The following is a 23,704-nucleotide window of genomic DNA, read 5'->3' as shown; positions in this document are numbered from 1 at the left end:
GCACTGAACAACAGTACAAGATGAAATATAATACAATAATTACATTCATTTCGATAATAATAAAAGTAAAACTTTACAAATACAAAATCAAACAAATGAAACTAAATATATAAATGTATCATATTAATTTATTGCAAAATAATTAATAAGGAAATGAGCTAAATGTTATGGTTAAGTAAAATAATAATTAAATTAAAATCAGTTCAAATGATCCTGATAACGTCTGCAAATATAGCTGATGCAGAAGGAAAGAAAATGAAGCTTCAACTGTTCGTTTAGGTCTTGATATAATTTAGGTATAATTGTTCTAAATTTTTAATTACTCACATGTGTGTAACTACTTATAAACACACAGTGGTATAAGCTTATATGTTTAAAAGTAGAGCAAAATAACCAGTTAATCCTTTAATACGTCGTCCATCTGTCCATGTTCACAATCATCAAATCAGAAAAAATTCTTCATGTGTGTCAATCGCTAGTTTCTAAACTCCGCATCTCCTTACGAAACTCAGGAATTCTTAGATTCTATAACGTGGAATAGCGGACATTTCAAGACAAAAAGAAAATCTTTGTAAGTTTTAATAATTACAAAAATCAGAGGCCTTCTTGAGAAGTCAACAGTCGCTCAACTAAACAAGAAATTCACCGCTATTTATGAATCATGGTCGTCTTCACAACACCACATCACTAATCAGATAAATCCAGTTCACATCACCTTTTCCCATTTTTTTAAATCCAATTTGATATTAAACTGTAATCCACGTTTAGGTTTATCAAGTGGTAGTTTCTCTTCATACTTCCCAAACGAATCTTTGTGTGCATTTCTAGTGTCTTCTACACATAGTACATGCCCTTCAAACTGCACCACTCTTAATTTAAAACCCAAATAATACGTGAAGAGCACAATTTATTAATCTCTCATTCTGTATTTTATCCAGTTAAATTAGTTATACGCACTTATAAAATAAATATATTAATTACTACAATTTGTATACAACAAACCCTTTCGAAGGTCAATCCTACAATACAGGTTCCGCTGTGACGGTGTTAGACATCACAAGATTAAATTCTCCAGTCAGATTCGCGACTTCCTCACGCCGCCATCATTCTAACACAATTACTGGAATACTTTTAAAACGTATGGCATTACTCCTACTATCGGGTACTACCTGTCGACCTTGCCACGGGGACTCGTGTGAACTTGTGATTCTGTTATTCTCACTATTATGACGGACAATCCGAGTGCAAGGACAGTCTGTACCGGTTATAAATCGTGAGCTAGAAACAAAGATATAGAACCCTCGAAATCATTACCGGCAAAGGGAACTTGAGCCTGTGGAACATTTCATAGCACACAAAATTAAGTAACTAGCATCAAAGAGTAGAATTCATGTGAAGCAGGAACGAATGAAGGTCATTTTTGTTGCATTAGCATTCGCTTTGACAGCCGTAAGAAAACCACTAAATACCACAACACAGCTGATCGCTGGTTTTAATTAGAACACCATTTCTCTCGTTGTAACCTGTTCAGAATGTAGGTTATGTGTTTATGGATGTGTATATATACATGTTTGTATATGTATGCACGGTTGCAAGCACGCACATATGGAACAAATATGTATGTATTTATGCATATGCCTAAGTATGTCTCAAAGTACGATTTAATAAAGGGCTTTTATGAACAAGGTAATGAGACTTCGAGTCACATAAAAACCAAGTCACTTGTTATTGTGAATATCAGATTCTTATGGAATACTTTGCCTTATGGCTATAGTTGGTTGTTAATTCTTTTGTCAAATAATCTGGAAACCGCTCGAAAGTTTTGTGAAAATATCATCGCGTTGTTATTAACCTCTCAGTCTATATTCCTATCCAGTGGGTACCCGTGGGTAAAGAGCAGCTGGGACGTGAGGCTGATCACTTACTCCATCTAGTGTCGAGGTGAAGAACGATGGAGCTACGACACAGAAGACAGCCATTTTCATACTCACCGCCGCGAGAACCTCAAATCCTATCTTCCTTTTATTTAAGTCTTCACAGTAGAGTCATGCATGAGACAGTACATGTGCGCTGGGAAGCAAATACCTGCTTCTTGCTCATTGCTTTTTATCTTCGCAACAATAGTTCATTGTCGAACTAGGTGCTGCTTTCTGTAGACTTGTTGACAGTTTAAGGTTATTCAAACACAGAATGACAGCTAGATATCGGGCCTAGCGAAAACAATGAAAAAGAAATAGAATCTGTTTATAAGATAATGTTTATTCAAACGATAAAACAATTCAAGATGTGTGCACAAATACTTTAAAAAGAGCAACATTTGACATTAAAAACATTAATAAATATGTATATTACTTAAAATTTAACTCAGGAGTGAACGAAATAGGCAATACACAAATACCATTTGGGGAAAAGGAAGTTATGAAAAAGTGTTGAACGTGAAAGTAACTTAGTTCCGGTATTAGCCGTAGTATCCGAAAGCGCCGCCGCTTGAATAGCCTCCGTGGTTGTGACCAAACGGTGCTGCCGCCAAGGTACTGGGATGAGAAGCATGTCCGACCTGCAACGATAAAATATGAAACAACACAACGTACACGTCACAACTCTTCATTTTTGACTTTGCGCTAATCGTCCTAAAACTGACCCACATTAAAGACATACTTTCCTGTATTATATTTTAAATAGAACCAATCGAATTCAATCCACATCCTTGCACCTCATTTGCTCTACTGTTATCATTCCACCTATAACTAGTTTTCACAAGTCGTATTTTCTCTTCGATTTCAAGATTGAAATTGTGCATACATTTTTCATTTCCATCACGATTATGACAAACCCAGCCTATCTTATTCTCCGCGATCTCCCTCAAACTAAGTACTTCTAATCTTAAAACTTTGCATACCGTGTAGTGTATTGAAATATAAAGTATGTATACAAACAAAACTGTTTACACTTTGTTTTTGCCACTGATAATGACCTCTTGAGGTCGAAAAGCGTTTGGCATTAGTGTCCTTCAAAGTGAAAACAGTTTTGTTTGTATACATACTTTATATTAAAGTACTTCTAAACTAATTCATTAATCATTTCCTATTTTCTCCGTGCATGATAAATTTCAAGATTCAAGAAACATTAAATTTTATTTAAATTAGGTCCCATTTGTATCGGCTTCATTTTAAGAGGAAATCAGACTCATAAGTGAAAGACATGAATTACAGTACAATTGTAACCAATCATTCACAGGAAGTGCTGAAAAATGACAAAGGTTTCTCGCTGATTCATTGCTTTATAAAATTCTTTGTTCTTCTTTAGAGAGCTTGAAAACAGACGTGATAGGATTGTCACGAAAGAAAGTTTCAATTGCGCAGCAAAGGGTCTGTGTTCTGTTCACTCTCACGTCCGTAAAGTCTCAGAACCTCACCCCACACATTCTCCTTCGAGATGGATACAGAGCTAAAATCCCCAGAGTTAAAATTTCCGGATCGTCAAACTAACGTCTTACCTCTATCTGGAATCTTTAATCCAGAACAATAATTACTAAAATAAATACTTCTCAAATAATCGCAAATAATTTTTTTGTCTACCGTTGAGGTAAAAGTTGCTTGGAGCTTTGAAAATAATAAGAATAATGAGACCACGGTTTTGCACCTGTCCGTGGTATTGTGTTGACTTCTTCTAGTCCGAGGAGACCAATCAAATATATGTAGGATTAAGAGTTTTAAAACAAATTATGATTTGAAACAGAATGGAAATCTAATTACTAAAATCTGAAGGAGATTTCAAATATTCCTACGAGCCGTCGTTCAGAAATTTCCTTAGCTCAAGACGTGATTTCGTAAAGAATTTTTAAGTATATTTATATTATTTAATGTGTTTAGTCGATTTTATTATGGCGAATGGGCAAATATTAAGATGGATAATTTCCATGGGTGTATTTACTGGCGAAGGAAAGTAATTCTGCTGTCATCGTCCAAATATGTTTCGCTGCTTGTTACTTCTTAAACAAGTGAACGGTGCTTTCAAATTGAATTACTCTGCATTCTAGAGAGACGTACGCAATTGAATGCAAAGTCAATAAACAAAACTCCTATTATATCCAGCATAGCAGTATTATATGCTTAATGTTTAAAGTCTACAACTACACACTTTCATATCCTGTTGTTATTATAGCCCAATTAACGTAACGTAAATTTTTCGACAGATTATTACACAAAGCCGCTTATGCGGAAATACAAGACTGTGTGAAAACAAACGTTCAGCGAAAACAGTTAATCTAGTTCGTTATCTAAAATAACTTACATTCACTTCATACAAGGCAGACCTCGCTATTGTATTGTACTAACGTAATGACCGCTGAAAACTGAACCGATAAAAGTGTAGCTGCAAATAAAGCAATACTGTATCATACAATTACTGATTAAGTAAAATTATTTTAACTCCGTTACCATGTAACATTATTGGAGATGCAGTGAGCATTAGATGCTCGCATTTTCGGGCATTCATCTGTTAGAATGCCTGTCGTTAAAAGTTTTCCGGTAACTCAGTGGTTAAGCGGATCGTGTTTCTGGTTTGTCGCCCAGCGTAATTTTAAAAATATCAGTATTTTAATAAAATTCAGTGGTTTATCGATAACGTCGATCGGTATACTTAACGTCTTATTATACTCCTTAGTAAATTTTATTTTAACTTAGAAACAACAGAAATTTATTATTTGAAATGTGTTGAAGGGAGGAAAATGTATAAAAATTAAATGTTTATTGATATGCACGCAAATGCACTGTTTACTTAGTAGCAAAACGTCGGTAAACTTCAACCAGATTATACAGCGCAAGAACCCAGAAGACAGACATCTTCTTTCTCTTAGTTAAATTCATTCAAGTTTACTTTTACACGAAAGTTTGTGATATATATGACTGAGTAAAGCCTATTTAATAAGCACCTAGCATACGCATTCTGATATCTGCGTAACAGAACATCGAATCAAATGTGCGACCATCAGAGAAATTTTTTTATAAGTAATAAGATTTACTGTCGTTTCAATCTTCGGATTTATCCTTTTTCTTCTGTGTCTCATGCATGGTGGCCACTATATGAACCACTTTCCGCAACTATGCATTTTGTTTACATTTTCCTGTTTGTGGGTTCCTAAGAATATCAAAATATACACTAGGCATTTTCTAAACAACAGTTACAATGTGATATTTGTAACAGAGTTGCATTATATTTTCTTTGAGGTAGGAACTTGATTTGTAATATTACTTAGATGAAGTTGCTATTGCAGGATTTTCATGCAGCTCTCTAGATTTAAATGCATACCCCTGTAGCGGAGGTCATCAAATTACTTGTCATTACAAGCTGCCTGTCAGAAAATAAAGAAGTACGTTCGTGCTTCAAGGGGTTCTCCTTGTGTTTACGCGCACATTAGCCGTGGCAAGCCATGTACCTTTTTTACGATGGCGTTGAATCCGTTGTGCTTATCCGAGGAATACTCCACGATTCTCACAGATCCATCCGGCTCCACGAGGCTGTACTCTCCCTTAACCACGTCGCCGTCTCGCGTTTCCCACTGGCTCTTGGCGTCGCCTGTGTGAGCGTCCTTCACTGCGTAGTCGAAAGAGTATTTGGGGTAAGCCTGCGAGAGCGAAAAATAATTTGCTACTATGGTACTGACGCGTTTGAAGGTAAAATATTATAGCTGTATAAATGTTAAGGTTACAGAAAATTAGTGTGTCCTTAAAGTTGTTTCATCATATGTCTTGGAATGTCCGGCCGCCTGATGTAGATGTCCTCATCCAATTGAGATTCGTATCCGGTGTTAGTGAAGGTTTGTTCATCGTAAGAAAACAACTTATCAAGCAAGTGGCTTCGTTCTGTTTAAAAAAACTGCGATGTTCATACCGACTCCAGGGAATCCCCCACACACAAAAATTAGAATTCGCCATATTCACGAGGAATATGATCCTGTGAAAATTGCGCTTAAGTTGCAAGACTCTGACAGATAATAGTGGTGAATATATGATTTATAAAATATATATTTCTTCTTCGCACAATTGCACTTTATAATAAAAATTTAGCTTTACATATTCTTCTTTGAGAGACTTTGATGCGTGAGAAATACAAACGAAAAATTCTAAACGTTCGCCAGTTGCCTCCTTCACGGAACTATTATTTACAAATAAAATAATTCACTTAGTATATTATTTATTTCATGTTATATTTCATCTGCTGTAAATTGTTTCGAGAGAAGTAGTCCATTACAGATTACAACTAACAAACTTTTCTACAATTACTAAGTATTCGTTAACGTACGATGCTAGAATACTTTAAATTAAATTTAAACATTTCTTTATAATTTATAAAATTTCTGAAATCGGACTGCGTCTTACGTTTGATGGCGTCTGAGAATCGACATAGCTTCTCTCTCCCTGAAAACATATTACTAACAATTATTACATTTATAATTAACAATTAATGGGGTCTTAAAATCGATGAAATACGGTAAATTTGTGCAACACATGCACTTGACCCTTCATATTATTCGGATTGTAATCTTTCAGGTTCTTATAACGTTTTGTAACATTGCTATATTTTTTATTGAGGTGTATAGTTCAATCCTCTATGCGGTTAATATGTTCAGGTGAAAATTTAACTTTTCGATATAATCATAGCACAAAGCAAAAATACAAGCGGATGGACACGCTAAACTTCACGAAATAGTCGTGCCAAAATAATGAGATGCGAACCAAGGCAATCTAGGACGTGATGGTTTTCACGAAGAGCTATAGGTACTGAAATTCGGTTTGCACATGATAAAACAGTTTTAAAATAGCGGTCCTTCTATTTGTGTATTATCCATATGCATTTGATATCAGTTACGACAAAATGTTCTCGCAATCCAACGTTGGGAATTATCAGGAATTTCAGTACTCACGTAATAATCCAGTGCATGGTGAGCGGGGACTCCCAGGTAGCCAGCATGTGCTGCCACAGCAAACAGCGTGGATACGAGAACAGTCTGTTGAGAATCGGATTTAATATTAATGTGGAATATTTTAATTTAAATTGTTAATGTAATGATTCGCAGTTTATTTCAGGATGTGCACAAAAGTACTTAACATTTCCAAAATAACACAGAAAACAAATTCGGTGTAAATATAAATTCACATCCACACCAATCATCAGAAAAACTATCGAAATTTTATTTCCAATGATTCGGGTGGATGTTGTTGTTGCGCGCCTCTGCTAGATGCCTCTAGTTTTGAAAATGGCCACCATGCAAAAGCGGAGTTGTGTTTTGCAGTTAGCGAAGACAGACTGAAAAACCTGTGCCATGTTGGGTATGTATTTACACCGCAACCTTTGCCACAATTGATGCAGCGAATCACAACTGCCATAGCTTCAATCACTAGGGACACTCAGCACCAAGTTTGGGACGAGTTGGATTATCGTATCGACATCTGCCGTGTTACTGGCGAAGCACGCATATCGAGTCTCCGTGAGGTATGTACAGAACTTTGAAAGTTTTCTATCGACTGGTGCAGGTGTGAAGTTCTGAGTAAACTGCATTATTTTTTGCATAATTTTGAGGACGTTCTTTTGTACATATTCTGTATAACAGCGGCATTTTAAATTCAGGGTTTATAAAACATTGAACGAAAAGGCTAAATGTTTGTCAACGCTGTGAAGCCCGAAGCGCCTATAAATAATATTTAAGAATTTATCATCGTACTTCAAAAAAGAAGAACACAACACTTTATCATTACAACAATCAGTTTGTTGATTATGTTTCACTGCCTTATGTGGAACACGAAAGTTCATCACTGTGTTCACGTTAACCTACGACTGGGCATTACCATGAGACAGACAAATACAATCCCTGTAACCCGATTTATTCTAGGCCCATTTTAATGTCGTCTTTCAATCTAGGCCTGAGTCTATCAAATTTTTAAACAACAGCGGTATTTTCGTGTTTGGAAGAATCGAATTTTCAGCCCATTTGACACACAAGTGATCGCTTTTATTTTAATGTGTATGATTTAATCCAAGTTGGACGGCCGCGTTCGGTTTACTGTTTGTTGTCTCCAAAAATGACCACAGCTGCAACTTACACAAGGGATCTGCATGGTAGCTTCCTGTTTCTTGCTGTGTGTGATAATACACTGACTGTATGTGACTGACTGATCTCTAGGACGGAGGCTTTATTTTTATACCACAAACACTTCTTGCTGGGGAAAGTACTGATTCTTAATATTTTTTATTAACTTTACTGTTACCCCACACTACCAAAATATCTGTTACTTAATAATGAACGTATTGTGGAATGCTTTATTACGTATAATCACGTACAATTGTGATGTAGGAGAGTGTATCACTGCTTAGCCGCAGTCCACAGCGCTGTCCAAGCGAAGCGGTGAAACAGGGAATTACTCTTCGAGAGAAATTAAGTTACAAAAATTACTAAAGCGACGTTAATAAAAAAAGGAAAGGAATGTGAACCAGAGAACGTGGTTCACGTTTCATGAATGTGTCATGTCACAGCTTTGTGAAATACTGTGTATAAATGTTTTTGCTCCTTTACGCAGGAAGTAAAAGTAGCTATCTTTAGATTATCACAGATAAGCAGTTAGCTTCAAAAATTGTGATCTGTATCTACGATCAAATACTGAGGACTTATTTGTGTTAACCAGTCTTTGTATTGTGACATACACATAACGTAATGGCGTTTGTCAGATATATCAAAAATTCCCTAATTGTTTGAGTGTTTAGGTGATTTTCCGACAGGCGAGTAGGACACTGGATTGACCACGCCTACATGCAGACTACGTTTGTATGTGTGTGTGTGATGATAAACAATTAACAAATTTGTCGAAAGATATAGGAAGTTAAAGGACTTTTGAATGTTAAACCAAAGCGTTATGTATTTTATAAAATTCTTATATTGACCGATGACAATGTGGCTGCTATGTGTACTTTCGGAGTGATCATTACCTCCATTTCGTGTAGAATCCTTGACATTAATAATAACTTGAACGTTTCAAAGATATATTTTGTCCAAAATGGAATACACAGCATAGGTATATATCCAAAAGAACAATAAATTACAAATTTTGCCCCCAACCATTTTACTTGAAGCAGGCAAGTAAAGTTGAATGCGAATTAACATTATAAATGTTTTTGCATTTCTGACACGGAATATCTTTCTTGTACTCATTCATTTTTATTCAGTTTCGTTAAGAATTACAAAATTATTTGTCTACTTGTCATAAGGGAATTATTCATTTTACAGTTGATTACACTGTCATGCTGTGTGGAACATTTAAAAATTCAGTTTCACAATACTGTGACATTGTGATTGGATATAATAATATATATTTGTGGTCCAACTGACGACTCGTGGACCATATCCAGCCAAATTCAGATTTTAACAAGGCCAGAGAAATTATTTGTCAATTTGTTTCTGGTTTCATGTTCATTTGTTTTATTTACTCGATTTTTTAAAACTCACGAGCTGATATCACCTGCGACTTTATGACTAAGTACCACACATGTTATTGACTTAGTACCCTGCCGTAAAATATAAACTTTGCAGGGAAAAACTGTCATATGCAAGTTATTTCAGGAGAAAATTTAAAACAATATGTAACTTTGTAGTAATTTTACACATTTAAATAAAATATATATTTGAAACTATATTAGGCCTGTAGTAATTTGTAATTCCTAAATAAATACCGTTAAAGGTAATGAAATTTTGCTATTCATTTTCAAAAGTAATGCCAGGAAGGTTTCTTGGCCCTACGGTTCAACGCGAAAACTATTTTTGGCCCAGGGGTGGAAAAGTTGCGATACCTTGTAATAAAGGTTATATTGAGGAGAGGATTCGTCTTGTGACAACAAAAGTCTGCAATTTAGCCAATGACGTTCTGAGCTCAGAGCACCATTTTTTATGTCACACAAAATAAAAAAATCCGTTAACAGAACCAAACGAATGAACTGTCAGAGAGTCAGTTGACTGTAAACATTCCGTTCGAAAGGCCAATGACAATATTCCGTTTAGTGAATAGGCTATAGAAACACTTCGTTAACTATTAACTCGGTAATGGATCTGGGGTTCCATAAAATCCGGAGAATTTCCGTAGGTAATAACTTAGCGACTTGTAAGATGGATGGAAATGGCCAGTTTTAATTTTTATTACTTAGTTAAAATATCCTGATTTAAATTAATGATATTTGTCGACATCGAATGCAGTTGATTTTATATCCATCGCCTATCAGGATACCTGAGTGATAATGCAATTGACCTTTGTTTCAAGAGGTCTTCAGTATATCTGAGCCTCGGAAATGACAATCTTCGCAGAGGTATCTGTAACTCCGCTCTGTTTCCCCATTCGACTGCCGGTGTATGTCCTTGAATACGTATCTCAATTTTTCTATTTCCCATTCATTCGTCTCAAAGTGTATGGTGTTGCCGCCTTCTAGTTTTATGAAAAATACGCAGTCAACAGAAAATATCTACAACTATCTAGAAGCCCTTTAATTATGTGATGAACTCAAAAATTTATCTCGCGACTTATACGTCTGCTACTACAATAGCACATCAAAGACCTATCAGATTTTTCTGATGTCGCTGACTTGACGAGTAATAAATAATTTTGTAACTTTTAACGAAATGTAACAAATAATAACCTGACAATTCCATGTCCTTCCTAGTCATCTGTTGAATTTCATTTCAGCTACGTTCATTGTATGACGTAATCACCTTTCATGGTGCCGTGGCGAATTGTTTAACAAGTGCGACGTCTAGGGAGTAACAGCAACACGTACGCGCTTGCGCAATATGCCTCATTCGAACCGCAGCGAACTTGCCATTGGATTCGCGGCAGTTCGCTGTCGATGGAGGCCGGCCTTCAAACCCAGATGCTCAAACACTTTCACTACACAGAGCTCGAGTTCTGTGGCATTCTATCAAATATCTTCAACAGGAATTAGCTTCTTTACGTTTCACGTTCTAGAATCAACAATGAATTTGAACATCACTGACGTCTTGGATTCTAATCTCTTTCAGTTCTGTAATATTACTGATATTATCAATCCATTTAGACGCTTGGCAAGAAATATTTCAAACACTGTAATCAGTGTGGTTTTAGATGATCTTTCAGTAAACATTTTACCGTTTCCTACATTTATATCTACTTCAACAGTTTTTATTCATGTACATTCGAGAGATCCTCTTTCCAATATGAGCCCAGAGACCGACTATCCTGACTGAGGTTTTCGTGTTTTTCCTCACTGCGTAGGGACGGTGCCTTATATATTAGACCACGACTTCATTTCACATCCCCTGCAATTCATTATTCAATAATAACGCTATGTAGTCTGAGTTATTACCAGCGTCGTGAAATCAACCTCAAGGTACGTAATGCGTGACGCAATAAAAGGTTATTAGGCACTGATTCCTGCTGAATACACAAAAATTATCCTTATTTACTGTAAGTGTATTAATTTTGCTGTATCTCTGGGCCGGGGATTTGTATTAGCCACTTCTGTCCGACCCAATAGAATATGTACTTGCACCTAATGACGAGAGCAAAGCCAAATACCGGAACCTAGATTCTATTTTTAATATATTGAACGATGACTCAAGTCCAGAAAATAGAAATATAGAATTATGGAGTGTAATTAACAATTGTTATACTCTAGTCATCGACTTTTTAAAACACTAAGAACTGAGACCAAAACAAACTGTCTTTTGTTCGAATGTGTAACGTAGTTTCGTATTTTAGAAAATAAATCATTTCTAATATTGTTAAAAGATTATCTCAGAATAATATATGTATCAAAAGTAGACAGAATAAGCGTCAAATATCAAAACTTTATGTGACTCTTTGAAATTTATGGCTTAGGCTTTTGTTTAATGCAACTGAGATGAATTTTCTATGGCGTCACTTAAGCTTAGATGCTGAAGAGACAGCAGACAGATAGCATTCTGGTGTAGAAGCCTCTTAGAATGTGAATCAGGGAATAGTAAAACATTTGATCTTAAGGACATAAGGATGTATTGCTGAAATCTTAAGTAAAAGGGCATAAATTGTACTGTAGTGGTGGTATTTCGTGAGTTTCAGCCCTAGGGTTTTAAGTCCGTAAATTTTATTATATATTATTTATTTGCTATCGTTTGTTTCCGATAAAGAAATTGAAGATAATTTGAACCAACTGAAAAAAGGTGCATATACAATTACATCATTTTAAATATTGTATGTACATTTTTACATTCATATCACTTTTATGTACAATAATATTAACCACACTTTCATACAGACAGCTTTAATATGGAACATTACGTAAGCTTAAACCAGAATATTCTTATGCGATGTTTATTGTTAGCCTCAAATCCACAGATCTCAAGTTATGTTAACATGCAATGAAGCTACTAGCACAGTGAATTACTTAATTTTTAAATTCTGAATTATGGACCAACTATGCAGTAAGAGTTCATAGGATCGTGTTACACATGTCAGAAAATTAACTCAATATCTACGTCCTTAGATAGAATGGGCTGGTTTTATTGAACTTCAATTGACGTTGGTACTTATGGTAACAATAAACAATCAACCGTTGATCATGTTGATAAACAAATTATTACTATGAATCCTGTTTTAAACTGGACAATTTGTTATCGTTTCTTATGATGTAGTTTGTCATTTCACGTGACAATATTTAATATGAAGTAAATGTACTGTACAACATTTTTTCCATTCTTATATCCAATAAGTTGCTTTTAACATAAAACACTCTTTCGACCCAATAAATATCCAATTTTTTATAAGAAATATGTCGAGGAAAAGTGAATATCATGAGGAAATTCCTTGACAAACATTTTTCAGAAACACATTTTATGAAATAATATTTTTACACGAGAACGAGACATTTCTGGAAGTGTGTTGCCATGCGACCGCACTGTTCTGTTCACAGCCAGAGATAACATCGCCCTCGAAAGCTGGATAACCAATGGACTTTCGTTGGGGTATTTAAATTTGTACAATTAGTACTACCTGATGAACAACACGTATGAATATTAAGTAAATACCGACACAAATTTATGTAAAAATTATAGGCAATTTTCCGAAGGTAAAAGGTATACATAATATACAAAGTATACGTTCATTATAGGTTTATGTCTCTCTTAAATGACACTTTAACAGAATGCCACTCTCGTCACAAAATTGTAAAGAATGAAAATGTCTGTAATATGTGTACATAAACAGTTTATTGCCTCATAAATTTATCTGATAAATGGAAAGATAAAATTAACCACGTGGTCGCAACTTTTTGTGTACAGAATATGAAACCCGTCTTGAACTGTGTCGTGAATTCCAATTGGTTTATCTATTATGCTGTACACCACAGGCAAAAACACCATCGTTGATAACGGTAACTTTTATGGGCAATGAAGTATCCGCACGTATGAAACTATACACTTTTTATCAATACGCGCGTGACAGTGCTAGCCACCGAAATAAGTCCTTGTAAACTGCGTGGAAGAAGTGGCTTCTGCGTATAGACTGGTTGGTAGGGGTGGCGGCAGGAAAAGTTGGCTTGGTTGTCCGGAATCCGTCCGAGGGTCTGCGTATCTGTCTTCAGTGTTCGGTGTCGACGTGGAACGGTGTTCATGATCATACTCTTGGTCTGGAGATGCGGCAATGAAAACGTCTGTCACAGGATTCTTGTGGGATGACCCATAGTTTGTTCGTTTACCCGGTATCAAAGCTGAAACACCAAACGTATGATTGTGGTCTGTTAAGTCGGTGTTAAAGTAACCTTCACTCACACGTCGCACATCCTAATTTATCAAAGACACATGACGGCACACCCCATAATTAACCACATGAAAAGATGATATGAAAACTAAGCATGACAATGAATATGTACCTACATATAAATTATTTCCCTATAAAAATGGGGCATACGAAAAAACAGAACATAAATTATTTGACAATTTCGAGCTATATTGCTTACTGCTTAGTGTAATCAGTTTTAGTAGATTCCCGATTATCCGTTCTAAACAGTACCGAAGGACGATCGGAGAATCTAAACTGTCGGATAATACGGAAAGTTAAATATCGACCCAATTTATGATATTAAATTACGATGAAAATGAAATACGCTAAAGCTGCTGTAGAAAGTCTGTGGTGGGGGAGTGTGATTCATTCCGCTACATGCTGAGATGACTGGTAATAAAATGTATACACAATGTAATATTTATCTTGCACGTATACATCTCCCGTAAAACCATTTGACCCACTAGATGAGTTTTAATGAAAGCCACGCAACTGGATGCATGTTTAATTCATTCCGTGAATAATACGAGTCTGAGAACCTTGCAGTTTTTTGAGGTTTTGAGTGACGTTAGCGCCACTAATTGTATAGTAAAAATAAGTATGTTGCTAAGATAGTTTTTGTATAGGGTTTTGTGGCGTAACTAATGAAATTCTTAAGCTAGACATGTGAATTTTTGCACGGAAATAGATCGCCGTGTCGCTTTATTTTTTATTTTATTTTAAAATCCGGGCCTCCAACGGGTTTTTGTCCATGCAGCAGATGACATATGAGTTAATATGGAACATCGATGCTAAGGTATTGACAGGGTAATACCGAAGGTCTTAGAGAAATACGTGATCAAATGCCATTTTGTCAACCACAAATCCCACACATACTAACCCGGTGCGAAATCTGGGCCCACGCGGCATGAACCCTACGCGGCCGAAACAAACCGTAAACATATATAAACAATTTTTAAAATAAAAACTTGTGAAACATTGTTGTAATGTCTGGCATATTTAAATCAAAGTTTGCACAGAGGAAAAGATGTAACGAAGTGGATTAGTATTTTGCGTGATTATTAATTTTATTATTCAAAACACTGAAGATCCATATATATAAAACAGTAATTTTGCCTGTTGTCTTGTATGGCTGTGAAACATGGTCTCTTACCTTGAAGGAAGAACGTAAATTACAGGCGTTTGAAAAAAGGTGCTCAGGAAGATATTTAGACCTAGGAGGGATGAAACAAGTGGGGAATTTAGAATATTTCATAACGAGGAGATGAGTAAATTGTACGGGTCACCTAGCTTAGTGAGGATAGTGAAATCTCGGGGGTTCCGATGGACTGGACATGTAGCTCACATGGGGAGGCAAGGGGAGCATACAGATTTTTTTGCTTCTGGAAAACAACCACTGGGCAGACCAAGAACGAGATTGGAGAATAACATCAAGATGGACCTTAGGGAAGTTGGCAAATGAATGGAGTTGGCTCAGGACCGTGGCCGGAGGAGGGCTTTGGTGTTGTGTGTTGCTACCAGGGAGTTAGTTATTAATTCAGAGTTTGTACTAGCCTCAAAATATTAGAACATTTGAAATATATTAGTCATAACAGACTCTCCGCATAACTTGTTATTTACGACCTGAACGGCATTGGTTTGATGTATGAGTTGTGCAGAATAAGTGTTTGCATAGGGAGGGTTTTCGTGACGTCCTAGTAGAATACGCTTACACAAATAGTAGTTCGGACTGATGGAGTGGAAATTGACTGGCAGGTCCTTATGTAGCAACCGTGCTGTTCTCTGGCTGTTGAACTCTGGATTATCTGTCGGTATCCGTTGGTTGGTAAGAATGTTTACAGGAGGGTCTTTGTGCTGTTTCAACGACTTCTGTAGTTGGATGTAGCTCAGAAGACTGTTACCTGGAAAAAAAAACAGTGAGTGAGTCAATCAAAATTCCTTAAGTTTGATTAACATTTCATAGAAGTAGGTGGTCATAAATGTTTAAACTTGTTATGAATAGATGTATGTTTAATATAATATATTAAAATTAAATTAAACGCCTAGATTTAGTTAAGTATTAAGCAGGACGAATTTCGACCGGTATATTTCGGATTAAGACATATAGTATAAAGTTTCATTTAGCTTCGAGAAACTTTCGATATGTTGTGTGATGACGGACCTATTTAACCTAAACACACGTTGTCTGAAGCGCATTAATATTTGGCGTGTATCTACGTGCGCACGTAGACTTAGGTTTGTTCGTATTTATATATGTATTCGTGTATAAATCTGTATGTCTTTGTGTGCATGTATGTATTAATGTACGTGTATGTAACCGAGCAATATGGACATATCCTTAATTTTAATTAGACGTTACGCCACATCTGTTGTCGAATAAACATCGATACAAGAAAAATATAACAGAGTTGCGCATTAATTCTTTGACACTCACTGGGGAATTGAGTCCGTATGACGGCGTGGAAGCCTTTTGGTCCGTCCACCTCGTAGTCCACAGTGCGCACTCGTCCGTCTGGGCCCAGAACACTGTAAGCTCCTTTCACATACTCCCCGTGCCTGTGCTCCCAGCGGTCATTGATGACTCCGGACAGGGGGTCGTCAACAGCGTACCGATAATGGTATTGCACCTGAAAAACAACACAGCACGGCTATTAAATGAGCGAATTCTGGGGTCACTAAGACCACATTTTATAGTAGTCTATTTCTCCAGTCAGTAAGGTACGTATAACGTTTCTGACCTCTGATCGCGTAGTAAAGGAATTTTATTTGTAGACATGTTGTAGGGCTTTGTTTGCTACGGACGATTGAGTGAAGATGGATACGTAATATGTTAAAATAATAAATTTTATCAGTGCTATAAATAACGTCGAATTTCGAATTTTTGAGCAAACAATTTCTGCATATAATGAACTGTCAGGAGATAAAATGACTTCTACAAAATCTAGTAGTCACATTTTCCAGTGTTTATAATTTTTCAATTATTAAATCCGAAGGAAAGATAGACAAAACATAAATGTATTTGTGTGCGACATGTCCTTTTACGAATTTTATGAGTACATTGTCAACCTACAATGATCATTGAAACAACAACTACAGTGTGTATATTGTCTGTTTTTTTAGCTGCTCTCTTTGTGGAAGGACTTTAATGACATTTAACCTCTTAGTTTAGAAGAAATATAAGAACAAATTAAGTTATTACGTGTCAGCTATATTTGTATCAGATTATTTGAAGACATCATTGGGTTTTGAATAAGATCTAAAATATTTAGCTGTTATATCAGGGTGTTTTAATACACAGTGTAAAAGACGGGAAATAAGTCATTCACATTGATATTCATAAATGTTGTAGCCGTAAAAAAACATGCTTCAAATATGCCGAAGAATTTTACCCCTCCCTTAAAGCGCGTCTCTAAATCACTCGTATGACGTTGCTTTTATACGATGCGAGTTATGAGCTGTCTTCACTCGTTTGAGCATTGTGATGTTGCAACGTTATACGATTTTGCTGTGACCTTGAAGTATGCAATTTTCTGACTGATTCTATAGAAGCCTCTTTAACAATAATAATTCAATTTTAATGTTGGACAAGAACTAGGCCTCTTCTTACCCTAATACGCATCCTTATGTTACATAGTAAGCCTGAATAGACTTGAGATCTTAAAAAGCTTCATCTTAATACACATTAAAAATACGCACGTTTATTTTCAAAACTTGAGGGAAGGGATAATTTCAAGGACCTAGACATAGATGCGATGATAATATTCAAATGGAGTAGGTTGGATTAATCTGACTTAGGATTGCGACCAGGAGAAGACTCTTACGAACACTCAACGCACCAAGATTTATTGCTATACCATACTAAAATCATAACCAAAGTACCAATCGAATTTAACCTAGTAAAAATTTATGTACCACACTAACTTAACCAATATAACGTATTGAAAAACTAGTACCCTAAAAACCAAGTTGTTAGCATTCTTGTTTCGTGCTCTGGAGTTTCCGGGTTTAAGTCTCGGCTCGGAAACCGGCTATCCTGACTGAGACTTTTATGTTTTCCATTGGTTTTTACAGGCAAGTACGAATAAGCTTCTTTCCCGATCCCTTCCAATTATTACTCGTTATCATCCGCTCATTCAACGTTAATGTCCGCGATACTAAATGCATCGTTAAATAAAGTGTAAATAAATTTATAAGAACTAAAATACTAACGTAGCCTAATGATAATCATTTTTATTGTTATTCAATATTGCGAAGAAAATATGTCGGAGATAAAATTGAAAGATATCTGACATTTTTCATTTAATATAAGTAAAATGAAGTAGACGAAATTCTAGGTGAAATTGTTGTAAGAGAAATGATAAGGAATTGAAACTGGTAAAGGTAAAATGTTCTCAAGTTCTTGAGAGAGCGCAAAGCAAAGACAGTGATTACGATATATTTATATCACAGAAGAACTAAAGCTGTTTTATTACTTGAGTTCTTTCTACACATTTTTTTATAAATTATTGTTGAAAGTCACATGTCAACCGTGGACCGTGTTGCTTTATTTTGTAATACATCTTCTTTAATATTTTGCTACTTTACTTTTCTGTGACCTAGGTTTTTTAAGTTGGTCGTCGTGAAAACATCCATTCCTTCTAAAGCTACCTCATCTTCTTGTTCCATTGTAGTCCTGCTAGTTTTGTGAATCTGGAGCCGTCAAAGTATGTTGTTTACTTTGATTACATGTTCTCCCCCATCGATTTTATTTGTTTTATGTTGTTGTTTCCCGGCTCTACAACCCTGTTGTGGGTTATTGCCGCCTTTTTTCGGAGGTTTCTTGGTCTTTGAAGTGTGCATTTATGAGTAATGAGTGGCCAGCCCACTGACTCTGCACAATTTCTTCTCAATCTCGATTTGACTGCCAGAGCTATCTAGCAGTTAATCAGGAGACTTGGGTGAGAAATGACCGCTGAATTTTCTTTACGAAATATCTCGTATCATGCTCGTAAGGTTCTTTTACTTGTGTTTTATGTGTGTTTTAAAAACGAATCATAAAACTGTTTTAGTTTTGCCATGTCCGCCCATCTGCCACCATACAAATGTACGCAAAGCATCTGACCATTTTCAGTTAAACACTGTCTGGCAGCCACAAAATAAAATTTGTCCATCTGTATTGGTTTCAGTTTAGTTTAAATCTATTTACTTGCCGCTTTACATAATATCACACACGATATTTTCGATTGTCCGACAGATTTTTACAAAACAAGTTATTTCTTTGAGATTATAAAGTTCAGTATTAATCTGAGATAATAACTGTGGAATAAACATTTTGCGTCCATATGGTACATATGTAATGTATTAAACAACATTTGTACAAAAACAAAAAATTATTTAGATGAAATTGCTTGTTTAATAACAATAATATTTTGTGTGCTTCATCCGAAGAAATGTCGAAACTCTTACTCTTTGATTCTCAACGCATTTCGTATACAAAGACGAGAGACAAACGCCATGCGTAGATGAAAGTCGCCCTTTAAATATCACCCCAAGAGTGCATTTCTCTGTGATTATAAAGTGTTTATTTTTGAATAATTTGAGGTTCTCACAGCCACGAGCATGAAGGCGGCTGTCTTCCGGGTAGAGATTGTCCGACGTTTCAGAGACTACTGCCTCTATCATCAGAGAGAACTCCCGAAACGTCGCTCAGATTCTGTTAAAAACTACACGGAGCAACATCCCAAAAGAAGCCTTCAGTATTCACAATATTATCTGCCTGTTACACTTGAACTCTTTTTCCTCTTTACATTCTCAAAAAATTATAACCTCAAAATACGCGTTTCAGTACTTTCAATTCAGGTTGTATTTATTTTATACACAGATAACATGAATAAAACATGGTATTCATAACACTTCTATCATATAATGATTAAGGGATACGTAACAATCTAATGTTGGAATTCCAGAAATATTTTATATTCGTCAGATGCTATATCCTCAAGAAAATTCTGTTACTTTCAAAAACCCCAATCAGCTTTATTTTCATCCAATTGAAATTAAGCAGGAATAATGACAAACAGCTCTTTAAAGCATAACAGAGGGACCAACAGTGTTTAATCAAACAAACCGAAAGACAAGTCATGGCATCGTGAAATTCCTCGTTGAATATCAACATTGCTCAAGTCGTCATGTTGACATTTTAATTTATTGTGCCTCGTCAAAGAAGCACACGTAGTTTCAAGAACTTGCAATGTAAACAAATTACTAATTAGACAAATACCGGTGTATGGACGCAGAATGAAAACAAGACAGTGCTAAGAGCAAGCATACTCAAGGCTCTATAAAAACAAATTACCTTACCTGCTCTTAAATGTCGTTATAGACTGACAATAAAGGAGCATTTCATGTTTAGCATTGATTTTATCCACAGTCTGGTTTATACTTGATGTGTTTCTAGCAAAATTGGGACTACTTAAAGCAGTTGGGCTAAACTGACATTTTATTTTCGTATGTGGCAAATGATGACGCCCAGTGGTGTGATCTTATAATTACAGGAATAGACCTTTGATTTCCACAGAATGCTATAAATTTCATCACCCGAAGGACATAACTTCTTCTCTAGGGCTCTACCCTACGGTCTTTATGAAACTACAATGTTCTGTATCGTGTTCAGTTAAACCCGACATTGGTCTATTCTGGTCCACATAGATCCTGTATATGTACTCACATCCTGTTTTTAAGATCAATTTTAATATTATCATTTCATTAGAATTTGAATAAATTACACTTAACTTTATTAACTCGTAGAAACATGGAATGATCAATCCTTAATCATTCACAGTGTTATTTTGTTTATATTTTACGTGATTACATATTTTACTTAGATAAAAATAGTTCGATTGTTATTATTTTGAGGATCATACTTTCTTGAATGCCGAATTCATTATTCTTACGGTAATGGTGTAATTTTATCTCACATTACTTGGTTTAGCTGCAGACATTACTTGATCTTCCTTATTAAGACTGAGTTATATTGTGCAATTGTTTTATAATGCTGTGCTCTTCACTCACTTCGTTGTAATTCTCGGGTGTCTCCGGGGCAGTGACGTAGTTATAGCTAGAGTGTAACTTGGGGTCAGCGCTGGTCGCAGCCACAGTGAATACGACGGCCACCCCGATCACCTGTAACGAAAATGTCACCAGAAAATTGTTTTGTAACTACATAACTTCGAGAAGGTAAACTATGTTACATAGGATCAAACTTTTATTAGAGATGAAACAACTTCAAATCTCTGCACTACCGGATAACCAGACAGTTTCTTTTTGACTTGACTGAGGACCTCCAAGAAAATTCTAGTACCAGACCTTGAAATTCAAACTGCACAACTATTTCCATCTGGTGCCTTCTATATCGGAGTCTTTTGTATCAACCTGCAATTTCACGAAATTCTCAAGAAATGAGATGCTTGTAAATTTTTTTGACAAGCCTGAAGAAAAAATTAAACTTAGGGACCCTACAGACAGATGCGGATTGGATTCATGTGGCTCAAGATAGGGGATGGTGCCGGGCGTTTGTTAACACGGTAATGAAGCTTCAGATTCTAAAAGGGAAGGGGAATTCATTGACGAAATCCACTAATAGTTAAAAAAATTGGACAGTCTTTACTAATTGAGCTTCTAGTAATTTATACGAATGTTGTTATTTTAGGAGTAGATTCTTCCATAACTTTATATTTACAGCTCGAATGGTCTTTTAGTTGGGAAATGAATTTCTTGAATAGATAACCTACAATCGTCTTCTGAGAAAAGAGTGTGCTCAATGCAGTTATTAGGTTAGTTAATACAATTAAAATTGTATTCTTACTATCTTATTAAAATCAATTACTTTAGTAGACCTATATTATACATAATTATTTGGCGTGGTGTTAATCGTAAACAGGGCCAAATAACATTTAAAGATATCTATTTTCTTGGGTATTGCACCGTGTAGTTCAGTAGATAGTGAGTTTCTTGCCTCAATAATCAAGTGGCACTAAGCTCTTCTGAAGGGTCGGTTAACCTTTGTTAGACTACATGGTACAACATTCCAAAAGACAGCGATCTTCATACACGTCGCCTTAAGAATCTCAAATCTCACCAAATTACCGTCGTTGGCACAGTCAATTTGATACGTAAGAATTGTGACCTTCTTTAAACAATTATGTTCTTTATCACTAAATGCATGTTAGTGAAGTTGTAAGTTTATAAATACATGATATGAATCTCACATTTCATTAGCCACAGATTATATCCACAATTCTGTCTATTCGCTGTGCAGATTTGTATTTTGACTTTTCTGTGTCAAGGGTAAGTTATGTTCACAGCTGTTATAGTTGAGTTCGCCATCTGTTATTTAGGCCATGATCATGCCAAATGACTGTAAAATTGTTTATAAAGCACAGTCCGTGAAGTTGAAAGGAAGAAATACATGTCCCTCGCAGGCATAAATTAGCGTAAGCACATAAATCATTTATTGTCCAATCGTGCTTCTTCTATATATGTCCGTGTTTTTCAACCACAAATTTTCTTCGCGCTAAATAATGGTTCAGGTAAGAAAGCAATGGTATGAGAGTGGTATCTGATATGAGACTTGCGTTTTACGATACCAGACGTATTTTCAAAGTAAACAATGTTGGATGGGGCAGTACGTTTTGGTGTTACCTACATGAACTGGTTCTGCGCGTACAACAAAATATAAGGTTAAAATGTATTTGTGATTAAAAATCAAAATACTGTATTTTTAACAACATTTCCTATCTTAGAGTGATCAAATCAAAAGAAATTCCGTAGAGGTAAAATGCAGTACGCTTGGGAGAGACGAGGCATGATTAAATCTTAGTCGAATATACTGAATGTTAGAGACCGATAGAGACACAAATACTTAGAAGTGAGTATAATATTAAAGACGATCGTTGATAAATAGATTGCACCGCTGTGCACCAGATTTATCTGGCTCAGAATACAGACGACTAGCGGATAATTATGAATACAGTAATTAATTTTGGGTTTCTTTAATAGGCAGTTACCTTATGCACTTGAAAAACTGCTTATTACAATAATAATACAGTTTCTGTCCGGTTGGAGTGTGAATTATAGCTGAAAAACAGGTAATATCAGTTACAATGGAATGCATGTCTCTTTTATATTTTATTCTATTTTACTTCATTTCGGTGTATGCAATTACAATTTTAACAAACTTTCAAAATAAGAAACTTTGAATCATATATATATATATATATATATATATATACAGGATATGCACAAAAGAATGGTGCCGACTCATTTTTGGACATGTTGGAAAGCTGGTTGTTACCCCAACTGAATACCAATTATGACGATTACATTCTACAACTGGACGGAGCTCCCCCCCCCCCCCCCCCCATTTTCACAGGAATGTACGAGTGGTTCTCAATCGTGTTTTTCCACAGCGCTGGATCGGACGTGCTGCTGCAAATGGAGACGACAACCTTCTCCCTTGGCCACCCCGTTCGCCAGATCTTACACCGTGCGATTTCTTTCTTTGGGGGTTCGTTAAAGACAGCGTTTATGTACCACCATTGCCCACGTCCATCCATGAACTTCGTGATCGGATAACGCATGCACTGCAGGCCATTACAGCGGACATGCTACACCGGGTCTGGGATGAGTTTGATTACCGTGTGGATGTATGTCGTGTGACCCAGGGTGCACGCATTGAAGGATTGTAATTAACGCATTAGAAACTTGGACAGTCGCCGCCGCTGACGTTGTATGTTGTGCCCGTGTAAGGTGAGAAATAAATTTTTTATTTACTTTTGAAACCGCACCATTCTTTTGTGTATACTCTTTATAATATGTACCCAGCAAGACGCTTGTAT

At 35.9% G+C, this 23,704-nt stretch overlaps 2 protein-coding genes across 3 annotated transcripts in view; both read right to left on the bottom strand.

Annotated features, from left to right (window-relative positions):
- Positions 1-2,239: 2,239 nt before the first annotated feature.
- On the bottom strand, positions 2,240-8,199 carry LOC110834430 (cuticle protein 19). Its single transcript, XM_022073568.2, has 4 exons — positions 8,103-8,199; positions 6,926-7,009; positions 5,438-5,626; positions 2,240-2,557 (listed from the first exon to the last, which is right to left on the bottom strand). The coding sequence occupies exons 1-4, from the start codon at positions 8,115-8,117 to the stop codon at positions 2,459-2,461; spliced, it is 387 nt and encodes a 128-aa protein (XP_021929260.1). The 5' UTR covers positions 8,118-8,199; the 3' UTR covers positions 2,240-2,458.
- Positions 8,200-12,254: 4,055 nt separating this feature from the next.
- LOC110834429 (uncharacterized) overlaps positions 12,255-23,704 on the bottom strand; it is a 60,230-nt gene continuing 48,780 nt past the window's right edge. For both annotated transcript variants that reach the window (XM_022073566.2, XM_022073567.2), the window contains exons 2-5: positions 20,880-20,990; positions 16,264-16,456; positions 15,542-15,730; positions 12,255-13,758 (exon numbers count right to left, since the gene is read on the bottom strand). In XM_022073566.2, coding sequence (XP_021929258.1) covers positions 13,496-13,758; positions 15,542-15,730; positions 16,264-16,456; positions 20,880-20,990 — 756 coding nt within the window. In that variant the 3' untranslated portion in view covers positions 12,255-13,495. The remainder of the gene's footprint in view (positions 13,759-15,541; positions 15,731-16,263; positions 16,457-20,879; positions 20,991-23,704) is intronic.

Source organism: Zootermopsis nevadensis, unplaced genomic scaffold (genome assembly GCF_977971745.1).
Source record: "Zootermopsis nevadensis isolate Lab colony 2312 unplaced genomic scaffold, Znev_1.0 Znev_ptg000016l, whole genome shotgun sequence".
NCBI classification, from domain to species: domain Eukaryota; kingdom Metazoa; phylum Arthropoda; class Insecta; order Blattodea; family Termopsidae; genus Zootermopsis; species Zootermopsis nevadensis.
This window is presented reverse-complemented; position numbering and strand designations above follow the sequence as displayed.

Excerpts from the sequence above, each read along its gene's own strand:
- LOC110834430 (XM_022073568.2), bottom strand. Across the intron at positions 5,627-6,925 it reads ACCATGCACTGGATTATTAC|GCTTACCCCAAATACTCTTT; the intron begins GTGAGTACTGAA and ends TCGCTCTCGCAG. Across the intron at positions 2,558-5,437 it reads TCAACGCCATCGTAAAAAAG|GTCGGACATGCTTCTCATCC; the intron begins GTACATGGCTTG and ends TTATCGTTGCAG.